General features: G+C 57.5%; 2 protein-coding genes across 2 annotated transcripts; one reads left to right on the top strand and one right to left on the bottom strand.

Annotated features, from left to right (window-relative positions):
* Positions 1-6056: 6056 nt before the first annotated feature.
* On the bottom strand, positions 6057-6647 carry L226DRAFT_566262 (uncharacterized protein; the record flags this gene model as incomplete). Its single annotated transcript, XM_067683891.1, has 1 exon — positions 6057-6647. One exon carries the CDS (start codon positions 6645-6647, stop codon positions 6057-6059), a length of 591 nt encoding a protein of 196 aa, XP_067542074.1.
* Positions 6648-8452: 1805 nt separating this feature from the next.
* On the top strand, positions 8453-8842 carry L226DRAFT_452151 (uncharacterized protein; the record flags this gene model as incomplete). The annotated part of the gene is made up of 1 exon (XM_067675045.1): positions 8453-8842. A coding segment is annotated over one exon (390 nt), but the record flags the coding sequence as incomplete, so codon positions are not given.
* Positions 8843-10757: the final 1915 nt, after the last annotated feature.

Here is a 10757-nt window from a genome sequence, read left to right on the forward strand (position 1 = left end):
GCGGTAATTTTGCGCTAATCCTGTCCTGTCTCCGAGGGCGTGTACTTATTCAACCTATTCCGGGCTCGAAGAGAGTTGACCGAAGTCTTTTTGTCAGTCAACAAGCCATACTGGGGAAACAAACTCAATACATACCCCGCAGCGGCACTGCCCCAGCTCGTAAACTCTTTCCCCGTGATTCTCGTGCAGGCGACAACACCCCGAGTGCAGAGACGGTCCCGACGAGCCCTTTGGACGGGGGAAGTCTACGGACCTGTATTCCTGCCAATTGAAGCCGCTACCGTTAGATGGGCGGATCAGCTGAAGACAGGTGATACTCGGAGGCTGCTGTACTGAGCTGATGATTGTGTAGTAGAAAGGCGGAAGACGGAGATGGGAAAATGAACGGATGAGGACGAAGGTGAGGCGAGGGGGTAGAGCAGAGTCCGACCATCGGCACTTGGGGCACGAGAGCCGTTTCTTCTCGCAACGACAGGCGGGCCAGTGGACAGAACGGTAGAATTCGCCTCTTGGCGTACAGCATACATCACTCGGACGCCGCACAACAAGCTAGTTACGGAGAGGGTCAGCGCCAGACGTGTAAGCAGCGGGGCCTAGGAAATCGAACGGGATACGCACAGAATATCGTGCAGCGGAACATCCGTCTCGAGAACGGTAGGAGCTGGGGAAATCGTCGGTTAGCCGACGATACTGCTCGTATGCTGTGTGCTGTAAGAGGTTAGTGCATGGTTCCAAGCGGTCCGAAGGGGCCCGTCGGAAGCATTCGCTTTACTAGCATTGGGCGTGAGGACTGAGGGTGGTTTACGCCACGAGAGACAGGCTCGGATAATCATCGACAAAACAATTCATTTTATTCAGTATTGTCGTGCACGACCTGCGTCATAGACGCATGCTGAGGGCACGATGAAACAAGATGGAAGATGTCCTGAATGCTTGCGTCTCCCGCTCCACGAACATGCAGTGTCTGAACCGCATCGCCCAAGTTCGTTAAACGGCGAGGCAATGGTCATACTCACCGCTTCCTAGGTCATCAATACAGCAAATCAACAAACGATTGGGCGCGTCGTCACCGGCCAACTTGGCTTCATGGAGCGTGTCGTCTGTACGACGGCACATCGCAGTCGCTCGGACTCGGAGCGGTGGGCCACGAGCACAAGTATGAGGCCTTTACCCCACCCAAAAATCTCTGAGCGTGAGCGCGATGCTCTTCTGATCCTGTTAATATCATAAGTAAGTCTGACGTGTGCTCAGTAAAAGTTTGAAAGGTGCGATATTCTCGTACTAGTGCATTGGCTTGAGCGTGTCGCATGTAGTTTTCGGCTCATGTGGCGGAGCAGCCAAGCATTTGTCTCTGTCAAGAGTGCTATAGCCTTAACTTAGAGTCCATTCAAAGCAGCAAAGGCATCATGATGGATTGCGACGAGGTTCAAGTTCAAGCCGAGTCGGTGGCGCTGCGACTGCTGTGGTAGATAACACGTGACCTGTCGTTTCTGGCCGGCGCTTCGGAACGTTGAACGGCGACAACGACCATCATGCTCTCTTGACCCCTTCTAAGTCGCGTTGAGGCCAGTCTTGTTAGTAGCGCTGCGGGCTGCGACAAATCGGTGCGTATTCTGGACTCTACCACGCTCAAAGCGCTCCTGACGCTGACGGGCCATATTCCAGGCACCTTTACACATGTGGCGGCTTCGCGAAGACGAATGCGAGCTTAGGACCGGTGCTTTGGACACGTACTGGTACCGATGCCCACCCCAGAAGCTGGGGTGCGCACTTACTGCGAATGATGTTGCTCACTGCGGGATGTCGCTCTGCAGCTTCCATTCCTCGCCCATCTGTTATTTCAGGAGCCCGAGAGCGAACTTCTAGTGCGCACATCAAGCGCGTAGACGAATTGAATGTGCCGTGTGTGTACTGGGTGAGACTTGACCTTCGATGCAACGGGACTGTTCTACTTACTAACGCCAGGCTGTCAGCATGGCGACATCCATTCATTACGATTCGTCTCGCTCACGTCGTTGCATAGAAGACTCCATTCGCGACGCCACCAGGGGGTTCTCGGACTCCAGCGCCCATCGTCTGTCCTGTGTAGACGACAGGGCCAGACTCAGGTTGGAATATTACCTGAGAACCTTCCCAACGATCTCATTGGCGAGTACACACACTGGGACCCTCATCCGCATGAAACAACCGATACTGGGCGCACCGTCGACTCTTCAAAGTTCCACATCAGGCGCAACGGCTGATTTTCCCCTGCGGTCTGGACACTCTCATTCCTTCTATCGGATCGTGAACTCTCAGATGATTATTGCAAGGTCGGCCTGATCCCTGCCGTCGTCGATGCGCAGTTCACCCCGGCCGCGTCCTCGCTCTTCGCGTCAACAGGAAGACCTCTCGTGTCGAGAATTTACGGTAATGAGGCGCCATCCTGCACCCAGTGAAGGCTCATCATGCCTTCGGATCCAGGGCTGGCGCATCTACGGTCATGAACTAGCGTTTAGAAAGGCCGCTCATTCGCGCATCGCAACCCGAACCTTCTCGTTCAGTGAATGTGCCTCCACGTTCATTGGTTCTGCATCTCGATTGGCTCTGAAGCTCGAGGGCGCTCGAAGTCGGATAGAAGAGCCTGAGGATGTCTTCGCCGCTCGCAGGCCCGGCGGGTGTGGGTGCAGATCAGCGCTCAGTCTCGCACGCCGAAACAAGTTGAAGCTTGAAGATTGAAACGCCACCCAGATCTGTTGCGACACGGCGAACAAGAATGGACAGCGGTGAGTGGCATGCGCGACCGCCGCTCCGATGACTGTAACTGTTGGGTTTTGCGCCTCCATCGGCTTGTCATGGGCGGTGAGCGGGGGCTTGTGGTACGGCGAAGTGAATTCAATGCCCGCGTCATGCCGGGAATATTTGAGCTCACCTTCGGATATCATGCCGCGATTAACATGAATCTGAACCAGAAAATTCTGACACTCCGAGTCGTCCTTGAGCCAGCTCACAACCTCAAGAGCACCGGGCGGTCTTCTCGGACGACTACTGGCATATCAGCTCTCGTAAATCGACGCGGCGCGGTTAACACAGCAAGGTTGCTCACCTCCATCCGCGGTCAAACAAACGAGGTACGTCCTTCCATCACGCGACTCTCGGCACGGCCAGTCTCCTCCCATTTGCCGTGCCGCGCGATGGACGGCAGCCTGTTAATCCTTGCTCTAAGACTCCGGGCCACTTGCTTGAAAGTGCGCGCCGCGAAGTTGACGAATCGTCTGGTCACGACGCTGTAGCTTTCTGAGCGCGTGCACCAACTCTCATTCTGTCCACCGTGCTCACCCTGTTGCAGGCACACGGCACTGTGCTAGTACCATGGTCGCCGGAGCCCTCGAGTCCGAAAAGACCTATCGCTGCCCCCACACTTCGTAGCCCCGCCCGCAGATATTGCGCTCGAATGGTGTGCGTAAGGCTGCCTGACGAAGTTCGGGAGTCGTCACGGGTATGTCACTATACTGTACGTCCCTCCTCCCCGCTGCACCCCACCGCGCCGCGTCCGTTACATCGCGCTTGACAAATCCACGTCCACACCCACGCTGACGATACTGACAGTGACAGAGCGACCGACGCCACCTATTGCAATACCTCGCCTTCCCGTCTTTGTATATCAACTTTGAAACCTCCGGTACATTAGCGCTCTCCGGATCCTATCGAAATGAATTCGAATTACTGGATATTGATCCCGCAATGTCGATGTAGAGCTTCAAGCAGCCACCGCCGCCGACGCCGGTAGACGTTCATGTTTCAGGAACGTGTCGGGCGCGCACCCCGATTTCACCACTTAGCACTAGCCCGCCGATGCCGTCAGCTTCGATGAAGATGCGTCGAACGAAGAACGAAGCGCGAAGCCCCAAGGGCAGAAGAGCATAAGCAAGTTGTCAAGGTCGCGACGCCGGGCCTGGGCCTCTTCCACAAGCACGCACCAGAAGCACGGCGCGCATGTAGTGCGGGGAATGCGCCACGTCGCTCTCGGCGTCGGGCTAGTCGCGCCTCCGAGGGCTCCTGCTGCCTGGAGACTTCAGTTTGGCTCTGGCCTGCGCTTGACGGAGTTTCGCGTCAGTCTGGCAGGTCTCGTCTCAGCAATACTATCAAAGCGGGAGGAAGCGCTCTTGCGGTCCGCACGATCTACGGGATTCGAGGAGATCTGCTGAGTACGTATTCTGGTTCCCGTCTTCATTCTTACATGCCGTTCTGACCATGTGCAGCCCCAGCCCGACATATCGCTGTAGCCTGCCGGCTCCTCCCCCGGTTGACCGCGTTGAAACGAGACAGTCTCCATTTCCGTCGAGTTGCTTCACGCGGAATTCAATACGAAGCGTTTTGAGGTCAGGCCGTCTTCATGCCCGGAGGACTACCTATGTACGCAAGTGCGTTGATGTGAAGACTCTGCTAAAAGCTAGAACCTACAGGTTGGCTTTACGCAAACAGCGTCACCTCGCATGTCGCCGAGCATCCCCGGGCCACCGCGGCAAGTCGCGAGCCTCCATGAGAGTCCGCTCGCCTATGTAATTGAGCCTCGGTCTCGGTCCTCGGAGTCGGTCCGTCCCTTTTCACTGCAACTCTAAGCTTCAAATGATGAGTCTAACCTCTGACCCGGGGTTGTCCGCCGTACCCGCGACTCGCACAGCGGGATTTCCCAGTGGTACGCCAGGGTCCTCTGAGCTCATCTCGAAAACGTGGTTCGGAACGCCTTACCACAGCACTCCAGGGTAAGTCCATTGTCATTCGCCCCCGCACTCCCTCACGCATCAGTAATTTCAGATTTATCTGAACGTCTGGCGCGCGGGCGCTAAACGCCTTCGACCTCGACCGCGCACATGTTTTCTCCGTAGCTCATTCTCCTCGCTATCTCTGAACTTGAAACTCTATGAACCACGTCATTCAACCATACCAGACCTCTGGGCAACGTCAGAATTCATGAATTGCGAGAACATCTGGCCATGTTGGGTCAACAATGGCCAACGGTCTCCGGGCTATTCCTCCACACCGTGACAAAACTGTGGACATTGCGCTATGTTGGGAGGTCTTCCGGAGGGGGAGGAAGGTATAGAGAGCCGTTGTATTGAGGTATGTAGCATAACAACGATGTTCAGATTTTGTCTGAAGGACCCAACGTCTGACCGTCTGAATGCGTCTGAATGCGTCTGAAACGTCTGATTCAGACGTTTCAGACGCGTTCAGACGCGTTCAGAAAAATCTGGAATTACTGATGCGGTACACCCGACGTTACGACATTCGACTCATGCGCAGCGTCCGGACTCCGGCCTGACGAGAACCCTGCCATGACTCGACTCTGTTCCGGACGGCTATCTCCCATTCGACCTTCTTTCCATTATATCGCTGCGGGTTCAGAAGGACGTCGACGCCGTTCGAGATGACAGGCGGGCAGGCAGACAGGCGAACGACTGCTCCAGACACGCCTGTCCTGGGAGCGTGGTATGTCGGGCTCTCCGCTTCAGTGTGTTCGTACTCGAAGAATCCCGGGTTCACGCAATTCGAGATGCGTTAGCTGTCGGGGCAGCTTGGTTATCCCCGGACAAGCTGCCGCGATGCTACGTATGTCATCGTCGGAGTCCTCCCCTTCCAGCGTCGTACTGACATTGAAACTTCAATCGCAGCTCACTGCATGCGCTGAGATGGTACCATGGCGACACAGCATGCTATTCCATTGTCAGCAAGTCTACACTCGCGTTGTTCCCACAAACCGGCGTGCTGGTTCGGTTGACAGCGGTCCTTCTGCGACCGCGACAATTCCCTCCCCAATTCTACCCTCTCGTACAATACGGCATCCCACCTTACGACATTGACATCAATATTGACATTGATATCAACATATGCATTAGGGTTATGAGAGCATCCAGGGATGCCAGGGATGCAGATTTGGCGGTGACCCCAACCCTAGAATGGGGTAACCCCAACCTCAAACTAGGGTTCACCCTTACCATTTTTGGGCTGAGATACTGGTTTGATAAGGTATTTTATGGAGGAGAAAGGCGTGTGGGAGCTGAATCGGCACCGCATTACTGGCTTGGGTCAGTGGTGTGTGATGAGTGCATGATGTGGGGCAGGAATAGCATGAAGACTGTGCCGGGTGTGATGGGAATAGGTTTTGTAAACTCCGGACTGGAGGAGAACAGCATAGAGTGGGTAGAGGAAGGCGAGGGGGTGACGGTGTGAAAGAGTGTGTCGACGGTGCACGGTGAGAGGGTGGGAGATGAGTGGCTGCGGTGCACGGTGAGAGGGGGGGAGATGAGTGGCGTAGTTTCAGGGGACGTTGGGTGTATATGTGCGCGGTCGACGCACGCGGTGTGTGTGGGAGAGGAGTGGCTGTGCTGTAAGGCGTCTAAGTGCGGGCGGTTGTATGTGGGGGAGGGCACGGAGAGGTGTGCACCGTCGACGCAGAGATGAGGGGAGAGAGAGGAGGTGGGAGGTGGGTGGTTGGGAGGTGAAAGGGGCGGGACGGTGTGGAGAGTGGTGAGGAGGCGTGCGCGGTCGACGCACGCTGTGTGTGTGGGAGAGGAGTGGCTGTGGTGTAGGGCGTCTAAGTGCGGGCGGTTGTAGGTGGGGGAGGGCATGGACAGGTGTGCGCCGTCAACGCAGAGATTGGGCATCGAGACCACAAGTAAGAGAGGAGGAGGGTCAGGAGAGAATGGGGGGATGGCGCAGAATGTGAGAGCAGGAGTGAGTCGGAGTAGGCAGGCGATCATAAAGCACAAGTCAAGAGATAGGTTGACATGGACGAGGAGGGGCCATGGGCAGAAAGGTGAGTGAATTCCTCTGTGTGTGTTTACACACACAGAGGGAGTCAGGCAGCTGACGCGGATGGCCGGGATTGTGGACAGCTAGTACTAGAGACTTAGGGTTGATGGATTGTGTGGTGAGTAGGCTCAGTCGAAAATGAGGATGGTGACAAGGGTATATGAGGTAGAAGGGGGCACGGGGCAAGTGTGCGTTGGGGACGCAGAGATTTAGGAAATTGATGAGAGATGAAGGAGTGGGAGGGATCTTGGAGATTTGATGGGAGATAAGGGTGCACAGCATTGTGGTTGCTAATTGACAGGTGTTGAAGGCCGGGTGAAGGTAATAGATGATAAAAGGAGATTGATGGGGGTTGAGGAACGGGGACGTAGCGGAAAAGGAAATTGAGGACAAGATTGGTATGATGCTGAACGGCAGAAGGGCGGAGAAGAGGCGGGGGATGAGTGAGAGGGATGTGACGATCTAGAAGGGTGAAAATTTGCGAGGGATGAAATGATCGATAGAGGACGGGAGGAGTCATGGGACATAGTTAAAAGGACGGGGGTGGGTGAGAGGGGGGGTTGTTCGACTCTCCCCTGCGTGCACTTGCTTACTGCTTACCTGCCGACATGGGACCGAAGCGACCTGTGGGGAACGTTGCGGCGCGAGTGTCGTTGCTGACGGCGTATCTGGAGCTGATGGAGGAGGGGAATGAGGAAGGGCCTGCGCCATGGTGCTGGGACCAGTACGTGGAGACGGGGACGGGACTGCATCCGCCGTTCTACCCGGGGTCGTTGGAGGGAGCGGCTCACGAGCTATCGGCGATGAAGGACTTCGTCGAGGCGTACGGGCGGTCGGAGAACCAGAACGAGTTCCTGCGGACGTTGTCGCCGAACCAGAAGCAGGGGAAGAAGCTGGTGGAGGAGTGGTTGCGGAAGGACGCGCGGGGGTGCAGGGTGAACACGCGGATCGACGGGATTCTGGAGGAGGACGGGATCAACCCGATCAGCATCACGAGCGCGGACGGGACGTCGGTAAGTGGATAGTGGAGAGATGGATAGAGTGGTACTGACTGGGGGACAGATGATGACGAAGGAGCAGGTGCAGGCGGACCGGTACCTGCAGGAGATCGCGGTGGAGTTCTTCGGTGGGGACGCGTTCGGATCGCGTCGGGCGTTTCTGCGGCTGGCGGTGACGGACTGGGTGCGTGGGATGCTGACGCTGACTTGGAACCGGTGGCGGCAAGTGTTCAGGTTGGCGAAGAAGAAGGTGGAGGAGGCGAAGGGGGCGTACGAGGCAGCGAGCGCAGGTGAGTGAGGGGGATGTGGATGGATAGGATTGATTCTGACGTGATTGCAGTTATGAAGGAAGTTGAGTACCCGACGCATGGGCAGGTGAAGGGGTACCTTTCTGCGGTTGAGAAGTGGTCGACTCAGTTGCAGCGGTGGAAGGAGGTGCGGGTGGAGGAATGGGAGGCGGTGCAGAGCGAGCTGGAGGTGATTGAGCTTGCGCTGACGAAGCAGCTGACGAAGGAAGACTTCATCAGTAAGTGTATGTGTGGAGAGGGAGAGAGGACGCTAACGGTGTTGTTGCAGGGCTTCCTCCTGCGCTGAAGAGCGCGTGGCAGTTCTTGCCGTCGATGGAGGACTCGGAGCAGTACTTGGCGACGGTGAGGGAGATGCTGAAGTCGCTGGAGACGCAGGGGTCATTGACGGCGGGTGAATTGCCGACGTTCGACTACGCTGAGTGGACGGAGGGGACGGAGGAGCTGGCGGGGAAGTCAGTGGAGGAATTGGCGGGGATGCTGGGACTTCTGTCGGTTGCGGTGCCGGGGATGAACGAGACAGAGGATCCGGTGGGGATTGTGGACCCGTGGACGGTGGAGGGGCAGCTTGCGATGGACGGGGAGGGGGCTGTTCCGCTGGGGCTGTTTGGGCATCAGTGGCAGGGGCTTGTGAAGCTGGTGTACAACCTGATGCACCCGCGGAACACGCTGCTGATGGACTCTGTCGGGGTCGGGAAGACGGCGCAGGCGATCTCGACGCTGCTGATGTACGAGTTCATCCGGGCAGGGCAGGAGGCGAAGAGGCTCCCGGAGATCTACGATGAGTGGTTGCGGTTGGAGGATTGGAAGGTTGCTTATGGACTTTTGTTTTCAGCGAGCATGCCTGCGGCGAAGGAGCCCCTGCCGCGTGGCCCGTTTTTGATCGTGTTGCCGCCTGGGCTGATTGATCAGTGGACGATGGAGCTTCACCGGTTCCTTGTGCCGCGGTCGCACATAATCCTGCCGTACCTGGGGAACACGACGGAGGAGAACCGGGTTGCGCTGTGGAAGTTGGTGGACGAGTCGAAGGTGCCGGTGATCCTGCTGGTTGCGCATGTTGCTGTGCAATCGGACGGGCGGCACGTCTTCGGGAACCACAAGCTGCTGGCGGCGAACGAGTTCGACGACCTGAGGGTGCTGAAGACCAGGAAGGCGACAGCGATGTTGCCGCACACGCTGTTCCGGCCTCAGACGAGGTACGCGGTGTATATCATCGACGAGCTGCACACGTTCCGGGGGCGGAGGATTGTGCGGCAGTACGTGTCTGCGTTGATCGCGAAATCGGCGTACACGATCGGGGTGACTGCGACGCCGATCATCACGACTCCCCAGGTGAGTGAATGATGTTGGATTGGGGGCAAGTGAGAGGACTAAGGATGTGTTTTCAGGACCTGACGTACCAGGCTCGATTGCTTCGGATCCCGCAGTTTGGGTCTGAGGCGATGGAGGCACTGCGGAAGGAGTTTGGGAGGGTGAAGGTGGCGAGCAACAAGGACCGGAAGGCGAGCAAGGCGCGGTTGCAAGTTGCGACGGCGGCGACGCACGGGCGGGGAACGAAGCACGTCAACGAGGACCCGGTGAAGGCGGCGATCGACAAGTGGGTGGGGCACCAACGGTCGCTGCTGGGTGCGCACATCCTGCGGAGGACGACGATGTCACTGGGACCCGACGGGCAGCCGATCTCAAACCTGAAGGCGTACCATCAAAAGTACATCGCATGCCAACTCCGGGAGGATGAGATGGCGGTGCAGAACGTCCTCGTCGAGAGGCTGCGGGAGGAAGGCATCGTGTCGATCGACAAGACACTGAATGTAAGTGAATTTGCTTGGGATGTGGTTTGGTCGAGAGGTGTGCGCCGTCGGCGCACGTTGTGTGTGGGATGGGCGTTCTGCGGTGTGCGGGCGTGTATCTGTGCGTCGTCGGCGCACATTGCGTGGGGGAGGTATCAGGCGTCTGTCTGTTTGGGCGGCGCGGTGGGCGGACGGTGCGTGATCGGCGGACACTGCCTGTGCTACTGCGGCGGATGTTGTGCAGGGTGCTGCGGCGGCAGGACAGGCAATGTGCGCCGATGACGCAGGGATTGGCAAGTAAAGTGTGGTTGAGGAAGGGAGGCGGAGATGAGCGATGGGGGCAGTGTGCGCCGACGACGCAGGTTTCTGTGGGTGGAGCGCAGCGAGGGGGGATGCGGGTGCTGCGGTGACCGCAGGGCGGTGTGCGCCGACGACGCACGGATCGGAGCGGTGCCTTGATATGGGAGAAAGATAGAATTGCTAAACACACACACAGGCGTTCTACCTGAAGGTGCGGCGTGCGCTGCTGCACAAGTGCCTCGGTGAAGTGGCAGGGCACACGTTCGCGGAGGATTGCCGGGCTCGTCCATACGCAGAGAACCCGTCGACGAAGATCTCGATGGCAGTCGAGATCGTCAAGTACCACGTGAACAAGACGTCTGCGCCTGCGCTGGAGCCGCTTCCTGAGGGTGGGTTTGCGGTGCCGACGGAAGTGCCCGAGGGGTGGCTTCAACCTGAAAATGCGGGTCCGGACAAGATGTTCGTCTATCTTGCGTGGCCGCAAGAGAACTGGATCGTGCAGAGCGCGCTGGACGAGGCCGGGATCAAGTACTTTGAGGTGAACGGCAAGGCGGAGGCTAAGGCGCGGA

Source organism: Lentinus tigrinus (assembly GCF_003813185.1).
Source record: "Lentinus tigrinus ALCF2SS1-7 unplaced genomic scaffold L226scaffold_2, whole genome shotgun sequence".
NCBI lineage: Eukaryota > Fungi > Basidiomycota > Agaricomycetes > Polyporales > Polyporaceae > Lentinus > Lentinus tigrinus.